At 44.2% G+C, this 23,376-nt stretch overlaps 3 protein-coding genes across 6 annotated transcripts in view; 1 reads left to right on the top strand and 2 right to left on the bottom strand.

Moving 5' to 3' along the window:
- ACIN1 (apoptotic chromatin condensation inducer 1) overlaps positions 1-14,617 on the bottom strand; it is a 32,767-nt gene extending 18,150 nt beyond the window's left edge. For 2 of the 3 annotated variants that reach the window (XM_068547672.1, XM_068547683.1), the window contains exons 1-6: positions 14,306-14,617; positions 12,821-12,886; positions 10,715-10,826; positions 10,173-10,292; positions 2,876-2,964; positions 362-1,621 (exon numbers count right to left, since the gene is read on the bottom strand). In XM_068547672.1, coding sequence (XP_068403773.1) covers positions 362-1,621; positions 2,876-2,964; positions 10,173-10,292; positions 10,715-10,826; positions 12,821-12,886; positions 14,306-14,617 — 1,959 coding nt within the window. The remainder of the gene's footprint in view (positions 1-361; positions 1,622-2,875; positions 2,965-10,172; positions 10,293-10,714; positions 10,827-12,820; positions 12,887-14,305) is intronic. The other variant, XM_068547693.1, reaches the window with a different exon arrangement.
- Positions 14,618-14,738: 121 nt separating this feature from the next.
- On the top strand, positions 14,739-17,526 carry C1H14orf119 (chromosome 1 C14orf119 homolog). Of its 2 annotated transcripts, none has more exons than XM_068547717.1 (2): positions 14,739-14,953; positions 16,361-17,526. In XM_068547717.1, the coding sequence occupies exon 2, from the start codon at positions 16,362-16,364 to the stop codon at positions 16,788-16,790; it is 429 nt and encodes a 142-aa protein (XP_068403818.1). In that variant the 5' UTR covers positions 14,739-14,953; position 16,361; the 3' UTR covers positions 16,791-17,526. The 2 variants fall into 2 exon arrangements, with proteins under 2 accessions (XP_068403818.1, XP_068403810.1); XM_068547709.1 differs by lacking the exon at positions 14,739-14,953 and adding an exon at positions 14,960-15,342.
- A 169-nt stretch (positions 17,527-17,695) lies between these two features.
- CIROP (ciliated left-right organizer metallopeptidase) lies at positions 17,696-23,004 on the bottom strand. Its single transcript, XM_068537222.1, is given in 19 exon segments — positions 17,696-17,906; positions 18,555-18,735; positions 18,908-18,993; positions 19,028-19,069; positions 19,071-19,174; positions 19,552-19,655; positions 19,658-19,823; positions 19,929-19,958; positions 19,960-20,026; positions 20,095-20,167; positions 20,352-20,645; positions 20,648-20,716; positions 20,859-20,943; positions 21,147-21,269; positions 21,957-22,124; positions 22,330-22,381; positions 22,473-22,566; positions 22,694-22,926; positions 22,928-23,004. Coding segments are annotated over 19 exon segments (2,259 nt in total).
- Between the last annotated feature and the right edge of the window lie 372 nt (positions 23,005-23,376).

The following is a 23,376-nucleotide window of genomic DNA, read 5'->3' as shown; positions in this document are numbered from 1 at the left end:
TATTGACCTCCCTGACTTCCTAGATTACGCAACAAATTGTTTATTAACTCCCAACTAGGTGCTGGGTACTGGGATACACACGTAAAAAGGCACGTCCATACCCTCAAGAAGTTTATAGTCTAGCAGAGGAAATGGGTATGGATTCAGCTTTCTTTGCAATCAAAGGGAATCAAATTGAAAAAGGACCCAACTTAGGAATCAATGAGTTGAAAGTGAGACTCTGAAATGAGAAGAAAGTAATCACTGAACTGGGGACTTAAAGGAAGCTTTTCTGCTGGAAATCATGATAGGTTCTCCAGGGGTTGAAAAACACTGCAGTACAGACAGAACATCAATGCACCCAGGATTCTCCCACACTTACTTTTCTGCTGTTGCTTGACGCTGAACGTGAACGAGAACGGGAACGGGAACGGGACCTGGACTCTGATGTTGACCTGGAGCCCATCTTGGGTCTACCACGAGGGTTGGAATGAGTACCTGCCTGAGATACATCTCTCTGCTTGGATCTTGGAGATGAATGAGACTGAGAGCCTGAGCTGTCAGGAGAGCGAGATCTTGATCTAGAACTGGAGGATGAAGATGAGGAGGATCGGCTAGAGGATGAGTCAGCTGACCGTTTCAATCTGTGGCTTGCGACAAGGGTATGAGAAGCCCTCCTGCCTTCCTTCTGTTCCAAAGATTCCTCCGTGATCCCTTTGGCCAGTGTGAATTCCTCGATTTTTAGAGGGAGTGGTTGAGCTGATTTTTCTGATTCAGTTTCAAGACCCTTCTGGGTTGAGGATTCAGCTTGTGTGCTTTTCTGGACTAGAGGCAGGACACTCTCCTCTGGCACTTTCTCTACTGGAGATTCTACTTTGGTGTCTGCAGGGCTTGACAAAGGAGACAGAGCTCCCACCAACTGCACAGTATGCTGAGACAGTAAGAGCTCCCTGGCCTCAGCATCTGTATTAGGAGGAGACAACTGAATCAGGACAGGAGGGGCTGGGCCTTCCATGGGTTCTATTTCTTCTTCACTCTGGAGTTGTGTATTAGGTGGTGGAGAAGATGCTTCCTTGGTAAGTAAAGGTGGGGGAGTCTCCTCCTCACTGGCAGTTTGCTCTGGTTGTAGCACAACAGGGGCCTTCTCCAGATCTTCAGTCAATCGAGGAGGGGAAGGGGACTTGGATTTTTCCTCCAAGCTTTTTGAAGGTTTTATTTCTCTTTCTTCTTCCTCAAGGGGAGAAGCTGTTTTCATCTCTTTCTCCTGCTGATGTCTGGCCAGATGACTTCTTCTGGCCTCTTCCTGGGACCTTGTAACTCTCCCTCCTCTCTCTAACCCCTCCTGTTCCTGGGATCTTATAGTTTGGGCTCTCTCATCCATTACCTCCTCCACTTTTACACTGGGCATCTCTTCCCCCTCTTCTTCCTTAAACTGTTTCAGGACTGGTGCATCCCTAGATTTTTGTCCCTCATCATCGTCTTCCTCCTCTTCCTCCTCTTCTTCCTCTTCCTCGTCCTCTTCTTCTTCCTCCTCAGTTTTCAAATTTCGATCTGCTCTGAGCCTCAGATTTCTGGAAGGTGTTTCTTGATCCTCTTCCTCCTCAGCAGCCTGGATGCACTCAGAGAGTTTAGCTGCTCTTGCCTGAAAGAAAAAATATTCAATGGTTCCAAGTATGTTTGCTCACTATCAACAGAGGAGACAAAGTATCTCGCAAGACACACACAGGACGAAGAAACTCAATGATATATGCTTTCAGCAACATAGAAAACAAATGCGACAAGAGACACGCGTGACTAGTATGGGCTCTTACAGGAATCAAAACAGAGTGACCAAAAGGAATACAATAATGAAACTGCTAGTACTTCATCTGTTAGCTTCAAGCTTTAAAAATAAATATAGGGCTTCCCTGGTGGCGCAGTGGTTAAGAATCCGCCTGCCAATGCAGGCAACACGGGTTCGAGCCCTGGTCTGGGAAGATCCCACATGCCGCGGAGCAGCTGGGCCCATGAGCCACAACTACGGAGCCTGCGCATCTGGAGCCTGTGCTCCGCAATAACAGAGGCCGCGACAGTGAGAGGCCTGCGCACCACGATGAAGAGTGGCCCCCGCTTGCCGCAACTGGAGAAAGCCCTTGCACAGAAATGAAGACCCAACACAGCCAAAAATAAATTAATAAATTAATAAATTAAAAAAAAAAAAAAAAAAGAGGAAGCCTCACTTCCTTAGTGACTCTTAAAAATAAATAAATAAATAAATACATAAATATAAACTGAACATCTAGAAAGGGTGTGGGGAGGGCGGGGCGGGGTGGGACTGACCTATTATCAATAAATGTGATTATTCTGATCATCTTTGGGGTATATTTAATTTTTTCCCATTTTTTCTTTTCCACAGTTGTAATTACACTATACATATACTTTTGTATACTGTTCACTTAACACTGTATCATACAGCTTTAAGGTTTTAATTGAATAATGAATTATATCTTTTCTAATAATGTGCTGCCTTAGGAATACAGACCAGCCTGCTAACTTTCACAGTTATTTTTTTATATATTCGTTTAGAAATTCGAAGGCCAGGGACTTCCCTGGCAGTCCAGGGGTTAAGACACCACGCTTCCAAATGCAGGGGGCGTGGGTTCAATCCCTGGTCAGGGAACTAAGATCCCACATGCTCACAGCATAGCCAAAAAAAAAAAAATCCGAAGGCCAGAACAGATATAAATTAGAAAACAAAAAACAAGAAAAATGATTACGAAGAGAAAGAAGATGACTGTACGGAAAGCTAGAGAGATACCAACTCTGAAATAGTTTGAGGAAAAAAAGAGGAGGAGGAGGAGATATCCAAGGCAGTAACCAAAGAGGTGAAAGATGCTTTCAGAGGTAACTGAGTTACCTGTCTGACTCTGGATGATCGTCTTTCTCCTTTCCTTGGTTTCTCATCATCAGATTCACCTTTCTCTTCGGAAACAGAGGCGCTTTTTCCTATCAAATGAAAGAAAACCAAGTCAGACTCATAACATGAACATTCATTCAAGACTGCTTTCTAAAATTCAATCGATCAAAGCATATATGAGCTGCTCAATACGTATCTGTATTCATCTCTCTGACGTCTATGTGGAAGAAAAGACTATATAACGCCCTAAGGGTCAGGGTCATGTTAATAATTCCTGCTATGCACATCTGGAATGTTTTTAATATCACAAAGCCAATTCACATATTATAAATAATTCAAATAAATGTAAAATAACTACCAGGAGCTTCAAATTGTCTAGCACAAAGTACGTTTATTTCTGTAAAATGTTTTGTCACTGAATCAAAGCCCAAGACTTCACTGTGTGCAGTGTCCATTTTTTTGGACTGCCTATTGACACCACTAGTTTTGACCAAAACATCATGATTAATATACCAGTTCGTAAAACAATAATCTCATGATATAAGTACTTAAGAGAAACGATTTTCAGGGCTCATGGCTTCAGAAATGGGCCTTCTCAATTGTTTTATATATGGAGCTCAAGGTGAGATTATTTTAAAGAAAAATAAGCTCTACTATTAAACGAAAGCTTGTGGACTTCCCTGGCAGTTCAGTGGTTAAGACTACATGCTTACACTGCAGGGGGCACAGGTTGGTCATTCCCAGTAACAACTCCATGTAAAACTGGAAAAAATGTTCACTTACATTCCATGAAGGAAGGTAACCGTGGGTAAATCACTTAAATAGTTTGGGTCTCAGTGTCCTGACTGGGAAAATGGAAGGGATGGACTGGAAGACCTCTATGTTTCCTACCAGTATTAAAATATTACACAGAGTAGCAATGCAAATATTGATGTGAACCAGTTTAGAAAACAGCCTAAAGATAATTATATTTCAGATACGTACAATACAGTACAAAAGGTTTAAATGATCCACAAAAACCTGTGCTACCCTAACAGTATTTAAACTAGTGCAAATAAAGCAGATGATGTGAGCTCTAATCCGAGGTCCTCTCTTATTTCTTTATTCCAGCAATCTAAACTGAACTAGTCTCTGCTTCTGTAACTAAAAGAAGAAAAGAAACTTACAAAATGAACTAGAAGACTGCACATATTTCATAAAACTTTACTCCATGATCACTTGATTAACAGGATCTTTGAATATATAACATTTCATATCTGGGTTAGAGAATAAAGACCTGCATTACAGGTGTGTGTACAGGAACTAGGGTTAGGATATTCAGTGACAGGTCAGATTCTTCAGCAAAGATTTAAAGAGTAACCTGTAAGATATTAATAAATAATGTGGTGCTTATAATAATCAATAATTTCATAATTAAATGACCTGGAATAGGTTAAATTACAAAATGAGGAAAACCAAAAGAAAACCTTTTCCACGAATTTCAGGAAAAGCTCCTTGGCATGTATCAAAATAACGGAAAGAAGCCGACTTATTGTAGTTTAACAAAAAAGAAAAAAAAAGGCAGAGGATGGAGGGAGGGGTGAACAGGCAGAGCAAAGAGGAGTTTTAGGGCAGTGAAAATACCCTGGTATGATACTCTAATGATGGATACATGTCATTATACATTTGCCCAAACCCACAGAATGTACAACATCAAGAATGAACCCTAAGGTAAACTATAGACTTTGGGTGATTATGATGTGTCAGTGTATGTTCACCCATCGTAAAAAATGTACCACTCTGGTGCGGGATGTTGATATTAAGAGAGGCTATGCACATGTGGGGGCAGAGGGCATATGAGAAATCTCTGTACCTTTATGATTTTGCTGTGAACCTAAAACTGCTCTAAAAAAATAATGTCTTAAAAAAAAAATCACTATCCAGATGCTCAAGAATTAAAAAAAAAAAAAAAAAGAAGAGGCTTCCCTGGTGGTGCAGTGGTTAGGAATCTGCCTGCCAAAGCAGGGGGCACGGGTTCGCGCCCTGGTTGGGGAAGTTCCCACGTGCCACGGAGCAACTAAGCCCGTGCGCCACAACTACTGAGCCTGCGAGCCACAACTACTGAGCCCGCGCTCCACAACAAGAGAAGCCACTGCAATGAGAAGCACGCGCACCACAATGATGAGTAGCCCTCGCTCGCCGCAACTAGAGAAAGCCCGTGTGCAGCAACAAAGACCCAACGCAGCCAAAAATAAATAAAATAAATTAAAAAAAAAAAAAAAAAAGAAGAAGAAAAAGTTAACCAGGTTGGAGGGAAGGTAAAGATTTGAAAATTGCAGATATCTTAAGCTTATACATAGGCAAAGAAAAGACTGGAAAATTATATAGCAAAATATCAACTGTGGTTATTTTCATTTGTGGGACTTCTGGTGATTTAAAAACCTGTTTAATGGGCCTATATGGGAAAAGAATCTAAAAAAGAGTGGATATACACGTATAAGTGATTCACTTTACTGTACACCTGAAACTAACGCAACATTGTAAATCAACAATATGCCAATAAAAATTTTAAAAAATTAAAAAATTAGGGAATTCTCTGGTGGTCTATTGGTAAGGACTCGGTGCTTTCACTGCCGGGGCCCGGGTTCGATCCCTGGTAGGGGAACTAAGATCCCATGAGCTGCACAGCGCAGCCAAATAAAACAAACAAAAACCTGTTTTTTCCAGTTTTTCCAAAAATTTTCTAATGAATACACACTACTTTTTGTAATAAGAAAACAAATATTTTTAAAACGATAAAATCCTATACCCTGGAGGGAAAACCTACAGAAGAGATTCTCTGATACGCCTCAAATACTATGAATAGCTAAAATTCACAGGCCTAGCCAACCCAAGTACTTGCTTTTACCACTGCAAGTTCTATATAAGAAACATTCTCTTTGTTGTTTTATTTTCAACTTAAAAGCAAGTGTTACAAGCACATATACCAAAGATGCTCTGCAGTGAATAACAAAGCACATATATGCTCTGAATAAATAAACGTGATTTTAAGGGGGGAAAAAAGGCATATACAAAGTTTACCAGAGATAAATGTGCTAAACAGATCAAATAAGAGTTCTGGAGCTGTGATTTTAAAATTAGGTATGCACAAGCAAATAGCCTTTATCTCCATCAATTATAAACTGTATGCTATTCTATTAGATCATAATGTTATTTTGATACTGTAGAACTGCAATGATAGGATTCTAGATGATCCCTCCTCTAGAAGCACTTGCCTAATAAGTCATCAAAGAGATGTGGAAAAAATGGGAAGGGCTGGTCAGAAAGTTCTGGACATCACTGTTTTGCAAAAAAAAATGACAACTGGAGGGGAACCTCAGACATGAAAACAAGAGCCTAGTAAGCAATATAAAATATAAGAAAGAGATGAGGAATTTCTTCCAGCTCCTTGTAAGGAGCTGATGTGATGCAGACAAGGTTCTGGGAAAGGTGCCATCTTCTATTATGTGCACATGGCCACATGGGTGTCTTCAGCCAGATGTTAATAATATGTGCAGAAACTGAGCACCTTTAGCAAGGAATGGTACGAATACTGGTAACAGGTTAATAAATGTATTTCAGGAGTTAAAAAGCAAGTCAGGGTGAATGTAAGATTTCTGAGATTCCAAAGCCAGAAGCCTTCAGGAGAGCAAAGGCAGTGTAGAATGTATTAGAGTGAAGAATGGGGCCTTCCCTAGTGGTCCAGTGGTTAAGACTCTGCGCTCCCCCAACGTAGGGGGCACAGGTTCGATCCCTGATCAGAGGATCCTGGATGCTGCACAACTTGGCAAAAAAAACCCCAAAAAACAAAAACAACAAACTGAAGAATGTTTAAGGGTCATATAGGAAGGTAGTTTCTTCATCCTGGAAAACAAATCCCTGGGTAGGATTTGCAGGATCCAGGTTAGGTAGCTACAGAGATCAGAGCAAAGCCTGTGGCCAGAGGGTATCCTTGGGTATGAATAAGCAGCAGAAATTAAGAGAATGGAGACCTGGCAATGATGCCAACCCTAAATCTGACTCATGTCAGCTGTATAAGTAACTCATGTTAGCTGTATAAGTAACTTACCTAACATTTCTTTATAATCTCAGCATCCAGATTTAACACAAGAAACAGGAATGAGGACTAAATGCTCTGTAAGCCAAAGGCTGGCTAAGATCCCCTGGGGCTATACCTTTGTTAATCAGTCTGTATTCTGAATATCCATTTTTTAATGTCTTTGTATCTTTCCTCCTAATTTTCCTAGAGTGGGCTCTTTTTGAAAAAATTAACTGACTGTATACCCAGTCATGATCTAGGAAGCAATTTCTGACTATGGAGGGTGAATACTGACTCCCAACATCTTAGAAAAATCTGAAGAAAGTGATGGAAAGATAAGAAGTCAAGGAGAGCCAGTGGCCCCGCTTGCCGCAACTAGAGAAAGCCCTTGCACAGAAACGAAGACCCAACACAGCCAAAAATAAATAAATAAATAAATAAATAATAAAAATAAAGGAATTCCTTTTAAAAAAAAAAAAGGAGAGCCAGGCAGGATTTTATAAACCAATCTTTCCTTCCTATTTGGGATTGTGACTACAGCACATTAATGCGAGGTTGCTGGAATATAAGCCAAGGATCTTGATTAACTATAGTGCTGAAAAACTATTCTTTCATTTAGTCATTCATAAACTGAGCTGATCAACAGAACTACCAGGGGACTTTAAAAAAATGTAAGGTCTCAGGACTTACATTCTCTGAGATTCTTGGGGCAGGGCCCAGGAATTCACATTCTTAAAAAAAATAATATCCAGGGCCTTCCCTGGTGGCACAGCGGTTAAGAATCCACCTGCCAACGCAGGGGACACGGGTTTGAGTCCTGGTCCGGGAAGATCCCACATGCCGCAGAGCAACTAAGCCCGTGCGCCGCAACTACTGAGCTGTGCTCTAGAGCCCGCAAGCCACAACTACTGAAGCCCACGTGCCTAGAGCCTGTGCTCCACAAGAGAAGCCACCGCAACGAGAAGCCTGCGCACTGCAACGAAGAGTAGCCCCTGCTCGCAGCAACTAGAGAAAGCCTGCGCGCAGCAATGAGGACCCAACGCAGCCAAAATAAATAAAATAAATAAATAAATTTATTTAAAAAAAAAAAATCCTCAGGTGCCACTATTGATTACCAAAATATGTTACTAGGAACCTTACTTTAATCAAAATCTTACTAAATAAGGAACCCCAAACATCCAAAGCTAACAAATAAGCTGGAAGCCTAATAGTTTATGAGCCTATGGCAGACTGACGCTGTACACCTGAAAAAAATCTAATTTCTGGGTAAACTCCAGGCATTACTACCGATCCAACCAAGCACTGCTAGAACTCCAAACTACCACTCCATTTAGGACTTTGACCAAATTTTATGCCACGTCTGTTACGAAATTCACATTCTAGCCAAGATCAGAAGTAGGAAAGTTTATGGATAGAGTACACCGAAGAGGACACACAGCAATTGTTTGTTGTATTCTACAATTTACTACATTCATTTCTTGTTTATTTTTCACCTCTTTCCTTTCACCTGTTTTTTTTCCCCTCCTCCATCAATTACAACCATAGGCATAGTCCTGCTGAAGACACAAAGCACTGAAGAGACTACTGGCCACCTTCTTCAATCTAAATCTTTACTTGCTTTTGAAACCTTGTATCTCTTTCAGGACATTCCTCATTTTCACTTCAAGTTACATTTAGAACAGAGAGAGGCTCTCTTTCAAGAGTTCCTTATCAAATCATATTGCTATCAAGAATTTTCAATGGTTCCCCCATTACCTTTAAAATTAAATACCATCTTCCTTCCTACCTCTGTGCCTTTGTTCCTTCCTAAAAATACCCTCTTGTCTTCTCTGCCAACTCAAATCCTTCGTATTTCTAAGGGTCACTCAAATCCTACACCTCCTTCATGAGGCTCTCTCTAATCTCTCTAGTCCTCAGAGAATTTTTACTCTTTGGAATTCCAGTGGTACATGTGTCCGTACTATTTGTATGTCACTTAAAACATACCATCTTCCATTGTTAGTTTTATGTGCAGTTGTCTTCTCTCTAATAGATTTTACAGTGTGCTGACTCCCCACATACTCTAGCACAGAGACATGTATACAGCAGGAATTCTATACATAATTTTTTGGCTTATTTTTATTTAAGAAGAAACACTGACAACTAATTTATAAAAGAGTTTTCCCCTTCCACCTGGCTTTACAATCAGGGAAAAAAAGAGTGCTAAGACCAAAATGGATCAATTGGTGGTTTGTAGTTTTTATTTTGAAGAGAAAAGAGATCTCTAAAATAAATTATTTCTCTCCCATCATTAAATATCTCCTAAAAATCTGCTTTCCGGAAAGAGTTCTATATTAACCAGAAGAGCTAGCAACTTCTATACATTCTAGAAGTATTAAATATGGAGTGATCACCTTCCCCATGACCCCTAACATTAATAATCATTCAAAATACTTGTTAATTTACACACTGGTTTACTTTATCTACCTACTATTCACGTCTTATATGCATGTTCTCCTAAAGGCATACTGTTTCGACAGGTAGTTCCTAGAAGACAAAGGCTGCATTTACAGACTTTTGCTTGAGATACAATGCAAAAGTGGGTGCTTAATATTTTTTTAAATGTGAAAAAATTAATCTTACCTGAACCAATTCCACACACTGGGTTTGAGTTCCCCGTAATATGCTCAAATAATACTCTGCACTGCCTCTCACAGTACACAGCATAACTCCAGTTAATTATTTAATAATTTGTTTAATGTCCACCTCCTCACTAGACTGTATGTTTCATTATGATAGAGACTTGTCTTTTTCTCTACTATATTCCTGGTGCCTAGCACATGCCTGGCATACAACAGGCAAGTTTTTACTTGTAAAAACTTGCTGAATGAATGAATAAACTGCAGATGCCCATTTGGGGGGATGACTGGATGTGTAACACACAATATATACAACTGGTGAAGAGATGAAAAAGAATTGTGACTGCTGCTAAATTCAGAGGCAGAGGAAGTTAGAGAGGTATACAGATGAGAAGAAAAATCAGACTGCCTCATAAAATACTCTGAGAGATCAACACAACGTAGAGGTGAACGCAGACTTCAAAAAGGACATAATTTCCATGAAAAACAGATGTCAAATAACACTGTCACAGAATTGCCCTGGGACTTTAATGGAGGCTTAGCATGAAAGGAGGTGTAACTACCTCCCCCCGCCAACTACGCAGGATTGACAGAACAGCGCAGTGGGGAGGGAGATACGTACTGGGTGAATGTCTGCTGAGCTCCAGCTCTGGTCTCTCCAGGCTGCTCTGAAAGTCAGGAGGCAGCAGGGAAGCCACTCCCTCGGGATGGATCATCTCGTCCTCCGACTCAGCTGAAGCTTCTGCAAAGGACAGATTGGGTCGGGGCAGGGAGGGAGTGAAGGGCTCAGCATGTGGGAATATGTAGAGGAGTGAAGGAGGTCAGGCAAAGTCACGGATACAGAGTATATACTAAAAAGAGCACTGTACATAGAGAAAAACTCCCTAAGATAAGGCTCTAGTTCATCTGAAGGGTAGCTTAATTTACTTATAACTCTTCCTGTTGGCAGGAATCCTCTTCTAGTCAAGACAGTCAAATTAAGTGTCTTCTTCCCTGACAAAAGGTAAGTAGTAACTCACTTGGCTCCATAAACTACCAAAGCAAATAACTGGCAGTCTCAGCCTGACTTATATTCCTGAAACTGCCTAGTGAAACAGGCCCATCTACTCAGTGAAAGGAATAAGCAGGAAGAACTCCTTGTAAGAAGTGACAGCCTGGGCTTACCTTCAAGTTCTGCAGCTTCTCGAGCTTCACGTTCCAGACGCTGCCTAAGCAGCTCCTGCTGCTTTTCCAGATACTGCTTTATGAAACTGTTCTGGCTCATTTCCTCGCCAATCTGTGTAGAAGACATGGAAAAAGATAGTCTAGGAAAACAAACCAGGAAAAGGCAAGGTACAAAATTCCATGGAGCAAAGGAATGCCCCTTATATTTGGACCAAAGAAAGATATGGAAAATGTTGGAGGGCCCTTTTCTAAGCTACTCCTAAGTTGAGGACCAAAATATACAGCCCTACGATTCACAAAAGATGGCAAAAAGAGGAACTGCACACATAATTTTTTATTTTAAATATTCAGTTCCCAGCCAAAGAGTGATATACAAATAATTTAAAAAAATGAAAATTCCTATAAAATTATGCCTTTCAGACTAAATTTTTAGATAATCTAAATTATATAAAGATAATCTAAATTTTCCTTTTAATAATATCAAAAACTGAAGGAAAAAAATACTGGTTCATACTAATTCATCTTTTGTTCACACAAAAGATCAACCTCCACCTATCCAGGAAACATTTTGTTAAACATCTCCAAAATTCAACTACCAGACTTAAAAGCCTGAAAGCAAGAGACTAAGAAAAGGGATTCAGCATTTAGACAGAGTTCTAACTCCGTTTTCTTTGGGTGAGAAGAAATCTTTGATAACAATTTTTAAAATCCAGGAGCTTAGTTCCTTTTCCCATTTTTTTCTGCAACACAGACTCCCATGTCACTCTTCTGCCCTTCAGCTTTCTCTTCACAAGTCCTCTTCCCAAGAAGCTTCTTGCTTAGCAAGTCCTATTAGAACTCCAGAAAAAGGAAAAAATCTGAATAAATACTTTCTATGTCATTAGTCGTCTTTCCTAAGCGTGGTAAATGTTTTTTTCCCCTAAAATAGAGATGAGTCTCTTGGTAGTCAGTGGACACTGATGAAGTGTGGGTTACAAGTATTAGAGAATGTATGTATTTGTTGCAAAAAACCTATGTTAATAAAAGCAAAACTTCAAAGTTGAAAATGTAATGTGCAAAAAGAATAGAATGGTAAAGTGATTAACTTACGCAGTTTCTTATGCTTGTTAAAATACTTAACTAAACCTCTGTAAGCCAGTTAGATTATACTTTCAGCTTCATGAGCTAATAACAAGGCAGTAGGAAAGCTCTCTTGTTTTTCCACTGTATCTTGGGACTTCATCTAGTACTGGAGCTGCACACCACTGCACTAACAAAGACCTGGATTTTTCCTTTAAGTGCATGACACAATATAATGAGGGGATGTTAAAAGCTGAAAAGAATCTTAGGAGACTACATAGCCTAAGACGTTTTTTTTGAAACTGGGAATGATTTCTTCCAAAGAAATCTTATGCAGAAACTCAATATTCAAAGCAGACAGAAGTAGATCTAATCTAGTTTAAGAGGGGAATGTGAACCCCTGCTCATTTGGGAAGAAATTTTCTCTAGGAAGCCTCCAAAAGCAGCTCCACAAGATCCCAACAGAATAGTTATAAAACTATGGATCTAGTCCAACTCTTTCTCATCTTACACACAGGGAAACTGAGGAAACCAAGGCCTCCAAAGGTTAAGTTTCTTGCCCAAAGTAACAGCAATTAACGACGTTTAGGAGTAACTGCATAGTTAATATTAAAACTAGTAATGGTGGATGATTTCCAAAGGACTGAATTCTTGGAAAATCTATGTCAACACAAGAACTCTTCCTGATCAGCAAGTATTTTCCTATACTGCCCTGCTGATTGTCTACTCATATCTACATTCAAAGACATCAACTACTTTTTCCAAATCGATGTCAAACAAATGCCTTCAGATCCTTGTACTCCACTTAATCAACTAGAGCCACATCTTTCTGCACACACCATTTCAAGAATCAGAAATTAACTAACAGCTCTTCTGAGTCTTGAATTCTTTATTAGAATTCAACTGTCCTAGGATGAAAACATTTTCAACCCAGGGAACTGAGGAAAATATTGGTGACAAATCAAGCATCAAATATACAACATCATGTCCTTCTATGTCTCCGTGCATCCAAAGAGCCCCCCCCTTCTAGTGAACCTTCTTTCTTACCTGGGAATTTGGCTGGAATGCAGCATGGGGTGTTGAGTGTTTCTGTAAATTTTCTAGCATTAGAGCCTGGTATAGAGAAGGGCAAGAGTCAGAAACCAGGAAAAAAAAAAAAAAAAAAAAAAACCCCTCCCCCCAATCTCTTCATCAAAGGCAATGACTAACCGTACACACTTAAACTGTACTCCTTTTCCAGGGACCTAAAAGCCCTTTACTAATGCCGTCCTCGTTCGTCTTCAGAAGACCCTTAAAGGTAGCCATGGTTACTGCTCCCAAATGTACAGACGTAAAATGCAGGCATATTGGGAAAATCTGGCTATGCAATAAAATCAGTGACAGTGACAGAACCAGTACTACAATCCCTATTATCTTCTGCACTTCTGACTAGTGTCCCTTCTAAATCTGGTCCTTCACTTCAAATATTCAAACCAGGTTCAAATACATGAAACTAACATGGTTTGGGCCTGACTGAATTCCTTGGTCAGTTACCCAGGACTAGATCTACTTGAGTGAACTTGTATCGTTTCCAAAAGAGTGGCACCTAGATTTACCAAATTTATAAAAATTTCAGAGGAGGCTACAGAACAAAATGACCACAGACTCCATAAACTGTGTTCTGATCCAATCCCTCCACACACGGAACTGTCAGCTTCAGTCTGTCAGCTTCAGTGTAAGCAACGGTTTGCCAACTTAACCCTTGAGCCAACCCAGCCCGAATCTGTACTACTCTTCACGTATCCTAACTAACCCTAATTAAAACCAAGAAATCCTCACCTTCCCTCCGCTTACACCAAACCTATACACACCAATCCATCCATCTACCTCTTGACAATCCCACCCTAATCTACTCAAACCGATTCAAAACCCCAACATATACCAGGCCGCCTCACCTCTCTCATCAATATTCACCAAACTCTTATCCACCCGAATTGCTTCTGGACGCCCTATAAATTATACACCCCTCCCTAACCAAGTCCCTTCCGATCAAGGTTTCTCTTCATCTCACCTCCTAATCTAATCAAGCAGACATTTTTGCCCTACCCCAATTCTATTCTTTGCGATACCGATACCAACCTCTCATCCCCTCTGCCCAACTATACACCTAACTCCGACCTAGCCCATCTCGCCCCCCTCAGGCCAGCAACGCCGGTGGTTGTAGTGGGATTTAACTCCTTCTGCAGCGCATGCGCCGAAACCACAGACACAAACAAGGAGGGGGTGGGGGAGGAGGAAGGAGCTTAAGACACTCCGGGAGAGTAGCGCGCACCCTCCCATTTTGGGCTCGCGCCGCTACCGTTAAGGCGGGAACCGGCGCTATTTCCACTCCAGCGCGAGCCTCCCCAACCACCGTGCGCGCAGATCCGGAGGCTGGCGCTGGCGGCCTGAGCGAGCTCGCGCCGAGCTCGGACACTGCGCCTGCGCCGCGGCAGAGACTCGGCTCTACCGGGTCCGCTCCGATCCGACACCCCGGCAACGCCGTCTCCTCACCCCTTTGAGCCGCTTGACCAGGGCACTCTTCTGCCCGCTCTTGGCTAGGCCTCGCTGCTCCAGTGCGGCCTTCAGGTCGGTCACCCGCAGCGCCTGAAGAGGCTTCCCGTCCAGAGTCACCTCCTCCAGCTCCGCCATCTTGCGTGAGGTACTCGGGTCCGTCCCGACGGCTTCGGGCATCTTCGGTAATTTCCGCCAACGCCCTTCGAACGTACCGAGTTGGCCCCGCCCACTTTCATAGTCAACCCCTCGATTACCACTCAGAACTCCCCGGGTTCCTCCGGAAATGCTCGGGTGTTTCCGTCTCCACATCGGCACCAATTGGTTCTTTCCATCCTCCTAGTCGCTCCCCCTCCCTCATCCTGCTTTCAGAGCTCGGTTCTCTTCGTCTTACCGACGCTTTGAATCGAATCTGTTCGGAAGCTCTCGACTCTGGCATAACCATAATCGGAATTATTCGGCTATCTCCGGACCTAAGGCTGAGACGCTGTGGCGCTTGGGTGTTTGGGGCTGGTCCGGGACCGGAAGTGCGTGGGCTTCCCGGCTGGCCCTCCTTAGGGTTTTCAGGAAACCTGGAAGCGGCGGCGATAGTTGGAGTCTAAACACTCTTGTGACGGTCTCCGGGTGCCCTGTGAGAGGAAAGGGGAGGTAAGCGGGGTAGAAGTACCTCCCTGGGCCGGGTCAGACTCGGTGTTTACGGGCTACCCTTAGTAGGGCAAGCCTCCCGCTCCCCTACGGAAACAGCTGCCGCCTCCCATCCTCCGAATCCCCGCCACTCCCATCTAAGGCTACGTTGCTTTTTGGGACCACGGAATGCCAGGCTCCGTAGCCTCCAGAGTGGCAAGTGGCAGCACCGTGTGTTTCGACCCAGCCTGTGAACTAATTCGTGATAATTGAACTTGAGCTTGCCGTGGAAGCCATGTCGCAAGACTCGGGATAAGTTAGCCCTTTCCCCGAGTGAGAGAATAAAATTCCTTTAGGCGGAATTGCTTCTCGTAGGACCACTGTGAAAAGGCAACCTCGGCTGGACCGTTTTGGTACTGAACTGATGTTAATTGCTTCGGGGTTCCTTTCTTTGTCACTACAGATACTCCAACTTAGAGCAGAAGAAACACGAACAGTAAAATAGATCGTAAACAAGTAGTTTGTTTTCCTTGTTAGAGATTCAAAGTGTGGGATTTGAAAACTATTCAAGTTGGCTGACCTTCCAGTTGCATTAGTGATGCGAAGCAATGGCAAGTCATCAATAGGTATTATATTAAACGTGAAGGAAAATTGTTGAGGCATGAATTGTCACACAGCTACAACAGTATAAGTTGTTAGATTCCCTAAGCCAACAAACCAACTAGACTGTTTTTTCAGTACTGAATAAACACTTCTGTTTTTCTTACTTTGTTATCTTAGTTTGGACAAGGCGCCTTCACTAACTCTGCTCTTTAATTTTTCCTGGTGCTCTACAGGAAATATAAGAAAATAATGGAGTTATGAAGTTCTTGGCATATTTCAGAGGCTACACGCACATTGCGGAGAAGGCTCTTTCGTCATATATGATGTTTTCCCTTTCTTTTTTTTCCTTCTGTTGATAGCTCTGGAATAATTAGCATCTAGGCCCTGACCAGCTGCTTGGTAAATTAAAAAATGTGTACCTTTTTTTCATTTTAGGGAAGATGTGTTGGACCAATATTAATCGTTGGTTTTTTTTCTTTACTGAATCTGGAACATAGAATAAGGCGGCAAAGAATGAACAAGGAATGCTTTGGTTATTTTTGGATTGTTTATAAGAATGATGGAGGGAGGCAGTGGTTGGGAAGGGTAATGGGTTTGAAAACGAGAGAGGAAGGTGGGCAAATAATGAAATGAGGTTATTCTTGAGTACCTTGTCTAAGTTGGATAATAACCTAAATAAAGGACCCTGTTGTTTTTCTGTAAACCAAATTGGTGAAAAGTAATTTTCTTTGTAGACGTTGATTGAGTGTGATAAGATTCTGTGTTGTTGGGAAGCTGTAGTTTGGTTGCTCTATCCAGAGAGTATATAACAGTGCTCTTATGTTTCAGGATGCCACTGGGATCATCTTCCTCTTCGATGCCGCTATCCTTCCCTTCTCCCTTACCCTCGGTACCAGACAATATTTCTAACTCTTCCCCTCCCCCGATGTCTTACATCACTTCCCAGGAGATGAAGTGTATTCTTCACTGGTTTGCCAGCTGGTCAGGTCCTCAGCGTGAACGTTTCCTACAGGACCTGGTAGCTAAGGCAGTACCGGGAAAATTGCAGCCACTGCTGGAAAGTCTGGAGCAGCTTAGCGTGTCTGGAGCAAACCGACCACCTTGTATCTTTGAGTGCCAGCTACGTCTTTGGGATCAGTGGTTTCGAGGTTGGGCTGAGCAGGAGCGCAATGAATTTGTCAGGCAGCTGGAGGTCAGTGAGCCAGACTTCGTGGCAAAGTTTTACCAAGCAGTGGCTGCTACCGCTGGTAAAGACTGATAGGCCTTAAAATCAAAGAAGATAACCAGAGCTAATGGAGCCGAGGCCACAACTTTACCACGAGAGCTTCAAATGTATCACTTAAAGGCCTGGGGATGGTGTCCCGATGAGCTGACTGAACTCGCTGACCAGTACAGGCCTGGTGATTTCAACAGCCGATCAACTGGACTCCTAGTGTGAATGTTTTCCATCTAAGCAAATCCAGATCAGCAGTCTTTCTCCTAGCTTACTTCTTTCCAAGAGATGTCGAACCCTCAAGAATTTAAAGACTTCTTTTACAACTATAACCGAAAGGAATCTACACATTATAACTCAAGCCTACTGCTGGCCCGTAGGGGTATAAAGTAGAGCCCTTGTACTCCAGAAACAAGAGAGAAGGACAATAAAAGGTCATGTTTTTATAATTTAGCTGGATTCAGATGGCTGCTTTCACCACTGTTACCAAATTCTGGCATAATTATGTGATATCCCAACTACTAGCTTTCCTAGTGATGATTTAGTAAAATTATGGAAAAATCAGGAGATGGAGATAATTAGCTGCTCCTTCCTCCACAGTGATGTTTGTTTGAATCCAAGTAGCAATGACTTTTTTCTAAAGTATATGTGACATCCTTGGAGCTGGTATCAGATGTTCCTATTCTATAAGTTTGCTTTACAATAATATGAAAACAAGTGACATTCTTTACAGGTTGAAGGGTTTATTTTTTGTATCAAAATAAAGAACAAATTTTCAGAACCATAAGTCTCTACCTTTTTTTCATTGCAAGGCTAGTGTAATGTTGATACACAGAGAAGGAGGCATTCTGAGAAACGTAGAACTTAAGTATAGACAATAGATCGACTTTCCATCCAGTTTCTCCTAAGAAATCATCTCTGCCCTAACCTGTGTCATGCTGTGGGTAATATCACACCTCCCTCATTCCTCCAACTGGGCCCCCTGTTGCGCCTTGGGGCTCTAGTGAATGGTAAGGGGCAGAAGGTCCCACCTGAAGAGTAGCTCGTTTCTGATAAGCCATGGTTCCCAGTGCAACCACCAGGATAAGCGACATTAGGCAGAGTCCCATGGACAGACCGAGGTGGGTCATGGAAGGATTATGGTCTGAGGTAACTAGAAACCTAGGGATGTAAGGGTAATATTTGGCCTGGAATAATGCCTAGGCCTAGGAGGTGAAGTGCCCTACCTTTATTTTAGTACCTATAACTCATTCTTCATCCAAACAGTAAGCTGAACAGGAAATCAATGAGGGGATATAGAACCTGAAAGGAAGAAGACCAAGATCCAAGACTGCCAGCAACTTAAATTGTTGGAAGGAGGTCTAACTTGGCAGTGAGGGAAATGGCTTAGGGGAAGAGTTAAGACTATAGTGTTTAGGCAAGTTGCCTGGGTAGTGCTTAAGAAAGAGAATTCCCTGGCCGTCCAATGGTTAGGATTCTGTGCTTCCACTACAGGGGGCCCAGGTTAGATCCACGGTCAGGGAACTAAGATCTCGCAGGCTGCACGGTGCGGCCAAAAAGAAAAAAAAAAAATCATTAAAAAGAAAAGAAGGGGACTAGGAGCGCCCTATGTCCTAGAGATAGGTGAACTCTATTATTGCTGGGGAGAGAGGTGTCCCATGGTGATAGGCACCATGTTAGGGATCCTTGTTTTCTGAAATATTAACTCTGTATAGGACAGTGTATGTATGAATGAGTGCTTAATATAATTTCAAATATCTGGATTCCAGGAATTTGAAAGAAAACTCCTTGGAATGTTATCTTACTTACTTGCTGTATTCTATGGTAAAGGTGGCTCCTCCATAATATACTTCTAGAGGTTTCTTCCGGAGAGTCAGGGTCAGGGCCCTGTGCAGCATACCAACTGAAGGCCCTTGGCAGCCAGGGGATTTCCACATATGCACAGTGAAGACCAGACTGGTGGTAATCAAGAGACTGTGGAAATAGCACCAAATGCACGTTTGGATCTCTTAATGGAAGTATAGTCCCTGGAAGAGTATACCTCATGAAACAGGTGCAGGCTTGGGGCTGGGATGAACGGAAGGTCTTTAGAGGAGGGTTATCAAGTTAAGGACTTGAACGTTCTCCTTGGCCCACTGTATAAATCCTTAGCCTGAACCATTGATTTACCCGCCAGTGCTCACCAGAGCCTTGTAGAACTGCTTCAGTTAGCTCTTCGCCCTCTTCCTTCCCCAGGGAGTGGCCTGGCCGGGGGGGGGGGGGGGGGGGGGGGCGGGGGGCGGTGCCCAGCTAATCCTAAAGACAGCTGAAATAATAGGTCAGGTTGAAAGACTTACAGGTAGGCAAGTAATATTGATAGCATCGGTACCTTCATTTGTCTAACACAGCCAACCCCGGGGACAGAAGAGATGGCCATTGTTCCCAGGTATCTGCAAGGAAGTATGTAGCAGGGTATAGTTATAGCCTCAGTCACCTGCTCAAGCCCTCCTTCTAAGGAAAATGTACATTCTAAATCAGATTCATGGACTCAGTGAAAAATAAATGAACATCAATAAAGAAGCTACAGGGATATATTGTACAGCACAAGGTATAGAGCCAATATTTTATAATAACTTTAAATGGAGTATAATCTATAAAAATATTGAATCACTATGTTGTACACCTGAAACTAATATCATATTGTAAATCAACCATACTCCAATAATACAAAATTTAATGAGCATCAAAACACATTGGATGGTACTACCATAAGAGCACTTGCCAATTTTTGCCAGTGTGCTACAGCTATTCCACTTCCGACACCCACCTGAATAGCCTTTCCTGGAAGGCATGGGACCCAGGGTGATCCCTCCACCTGCACCTTGTACACTCCCCTCTCTGTGCACTGAGGTAAGTAGCAGTGGCCAGGGGGTTTGCTTCCTTGAGGTGTGGGATCTGAGAGGGATGCCTGATCTTGTCCCCAGGAAGCAGCTGTGAAGTGAGGTTGGCAAGGAAGCGACAACTGTGGGGATGGTAGATCTCCCCATGGGGATTCTCCGCCCCAGGTGGGAATCCATTTTCCTTCCTCCAGCATTCACTCTGAAGGGCAGGGCAGAAGGTAGAAGAGTGTTTGTCCAGATGCCTTAGAAGGAGACTCCTCTCCAGCCCCACTCGGTTTCATTCCCCATTCTCTAGTCTACCCACCCCATTGGCCAAGAGCTTATACCTGCATCAGCCCTTCCAGCGTGAGGTCTGAGGAGCAACTTCCCTTGTCCAGGTGCAGGTAGTGGCAGCCCAGTCCGCTGCGTGTCGGGGATGGTAGAGTGACAGTAGGATCACTGACTGCTGTGCAGCCCCTCAGCACACGCACCTGCCAGTACAGAAGAAGTCTGAGGTGCCATTCCCACAGGTGGTCACCAGGCCAAATTCCAGGCCAGACCGTGCTTGAGAGATAGAAGAGCCCTTAGAAGAAATGAAGCCCCCAGACCCGTCAGGGCCAGCCATGCTCACAGCTTCAGTTACACTTTAGCAGCAGATAATCCCTTCCAACCTCTCTCGCTGCCCCCAAGCTGACTCGGGTCATGAGTGCCCTCTGCAATTCTCCCTTATTTCTCACCCCAGCCCCACACAGCCCCTCTGCAGTGCCGTGGTGGACCTGGTACCAGCCTGAGTCTTTGAAGGCAGCAAGAGTGATCGGGTCAAGCCGAGTGCGCTGGGCACCATCGTAGGTAGCAGTCATTATACAGTTCTGGAGTAGTCAGGCCTCCCAGTGTGAAGACAAAGGGCCCCTTGGGAGGAGATAGCTGCTGCCACCTGACCGTTCCCTCTTCCTTCCATCACCCCAAGGTGTTCTCATCCTCACCTCTTCTTCCAAGGGATCGCCCAGTGAAACCCCTAGCAGTCCCAAGTGTTTGGCCAGGCTGTGGTGAGAAGCAGCTGTCCCCACTCATCTCGCCTTGTCACTTGTTGACTTGTAGAACAGTTCTCGCTGAGTATAGAAAGGGAAGAAGGCATCTGAGGAGAGGGAGACCTCAGAAGGGTGAGGAAGAGTTGAAAGGAAGGAGTTGGTGAGAGAGCAGTGGTTCCCTCTGGTTGATGCTGTGAGGAGACATTGCCCTCATTCCTCTCATTTACCGCTGGGTCCTGAAGGGCAATCCCTCCACTTCTTGAAATGCTGTCCAGAGAAACCCAGGGCATGGAGCAGTTCGTGGAGTGTGGCCTGAGGACAAATGACTGCAGAGTGAAGGGGACCGCAGCAGGACGGACTGCACTCTCTCGCCTCTCTGCCCAATCAGCTCTTCTTAGAGCTTGAGGCACCTTCTATTCCACCCTGAGGAGGTCCTTCCACTTCACGGGAAGCTGAGTGACCTGTGCTCCCTCCTCAACCTGTTTGCTTCTTCCTATTCATCATGCAGCAGTCACCATGACCATGTCACTGTGGCTGAGGCTGGGGCTGGTGAGATGGGCGCAGAAGACAATCGTACCAGCAAGGGGCCTGTCTTCTGAGTCCAGCTGGCAGCAGGCAGCGTAGGCTACGATAGAGGGCTGTGGATGGGCCAGGACAAGGTGAGGGTGGACAGGAGGGGACTGGGGTAACGCAGAAGTCTTCCTGAAAATGGAGGCCCAGGAAACTTGGCAGGGGTGGTACCAAGGGATGGCTTGGAGGTTTTTCAGCCCCCAACCAAACTTCATCAGTATGCCCCAAGTTACCCCAAATAAGCACAATTTTTTTGGTGGGGGGGGCTGTGCCACGCGGCTTGTGGGATTTTATTTGTCTATTTTTAAATCTTTTATTTATTTAGCTTTATTTATTTTTGGCTGCATTGGGTCTTCGTTGCTGCGCAGGCTTTCTCTAGTTGCGGCGAGCGGGAGCTACTCTTCGTCCCGGCGCGCGGGCTTCTCATTGCGGTGGCTTCTCTTGTTGCAGAGCAAGGGCTCTAGGGCGCACGGGCTTCAGTAGTTGTGGTGCATGGGCTCAGTAGTTGTGGCTCGCGGGCTCTAGAGCGCAGGCTCAGTAGTTGTGGCGCACGGGCTGAGTTGCTCCGCGGCATGTGGGATCTTCCCGGACCAGGGATCGAATCCGTGTCCCCTGCGTTGGCAGGCGGATTCTTAACCACTGCGCCACCAGGGAAGTCCAATTTAATAAAAACTGCTTGTCTGCTCCCTACCCTTTCCCATGACATTTAAGATTGAGAAGCAGAGCCGGGCAAAGGGATTTGATTTGAACCTCACCTCTTGGTGGCACTTGGAAGCGTGGGCAACCCACACAAACAGGAGAAAATCAGTGTTTTGGACCCCAGACCCACCTGGCTGGATCAGCTGTGAGGGTTCCTGCTCTGGCCACAAGGCATAACCACGGAGATGGGCATCAGGGATGTGACAGTGAGTGAAATGTCGCATCTGGCTTAGTGGACGGTTAGTATAGGGAGTCTTCTCCCCTGCTCCCCTCCTCCAGTCTCTGATTTAATAAATTGTCAGGGGGAGAGGGGGCTCAGGGATCTGCACTGTTAAGAAGCACATTAAGTCATTCTGATGCTGGTGGTCTTGTAGAGATCTAGGCAAGCTAGAGATCTTCAGATCCCCAAATCTGCTAAGTCATTCTCACCTTGGCCCCCAAGCAACTCTGTCCTTGGTATCCTGGTTTCAAGAGGCTGCACCTGGCAAGAATGAATACCTGTAGGTGAGCTGGAGACAATTCTGGGTATCCCTGAAGAGGTATTGTATACACTCTCAATGACATGAACTCACCTGTGGTAGTTTGGGGTGTCTGGGTCTCCCCAGGCAGCATGGCAGTACTGTGCAGGGTCTCGACGCAGAAGCAGGGGTCCTTGCCTTGGAGGGGCTTAACAAGACGAGGAGAGATCAGTTTCACTTCAACATCCTAGACGTCAGTTTCTTTTCTGTGTGGTCTTGCTGCACTAGCCCTCTCTGCCCCTCAGTCCTCCCGAGCACTCTGCTCTCCCACTCACCTGCTAGGACACCCTGGAGCCGCTAAGCAGCCTCTCTCCCTGCCGCCAGGGCTTGGGATCCCCCTCTCACCCTGCCTCCCTCAGGACCCCAAGCTCCCTCTGATACAGGATCTCCGATATGGCAGGTTTGGATTCGGAGGGGTTGAGGATCCTGGGAGCCAGGGAGGGTGAGGGAGGAAGAGCGGAAATTTGGGGGAAGTTGGGATAAAGGGGGCCTGAGAAAGCTCAAACATCTGTGTCTTGTCATGTAGACACCTGCTTGTGGCAGCCCCCCAGGGGAAGCAGCGGCAGCAGCAACGTCTCGCAAACATATCTCCATAGGCTGCCCTGGATCCAGCCTTTTGCTCCCTTTGTCCCCGCCTTACTTATTCCTGGCTTTCCTCTCTTGACCATCTCTCTCCAAATCTCCTCCACCATGCCTGCGTTATTCTGTCAATATTTGAGTGTTGTTGAGTAAATCTGCAGTTCCTGCCAAGAGGTCCGATGTGAACTACAAGGGCCAAAGCTGCAGCCCCCCACCTCTCCTCCCTGGGGTGCCAGAAGTAGAGAGCTGGAGGGGGGCAGTATTCACTCCTGAGGCCTCAACTGACCTTTCCAAAGAGAAGCCTGCCTCATCCATGAAGGAACTCTCCTATCCCTCTTCCATCTCAGCCTAATTCTTCTGCCATTCTGAGTGGACAACC

This window comes from Eschrichtius robustus, chromosome 1, assembly GCF_028021215.1.
Source record: "Eschrichtius robustus isolate mEscRob2 chromosome 1, mEscRob2.pri, whole genome shotgun sequence".
NCBI lineage: Eukaryota > Metazoa > Chordata > Mammalia > Artiodactyla > Eschrichtiidae > Eschrichtius > Eschrichtius robustus.
Note: the sequence above shows the minus strand (reverse complement) of the source record. Positions and strands in the feature narration are given on the sequence as shown.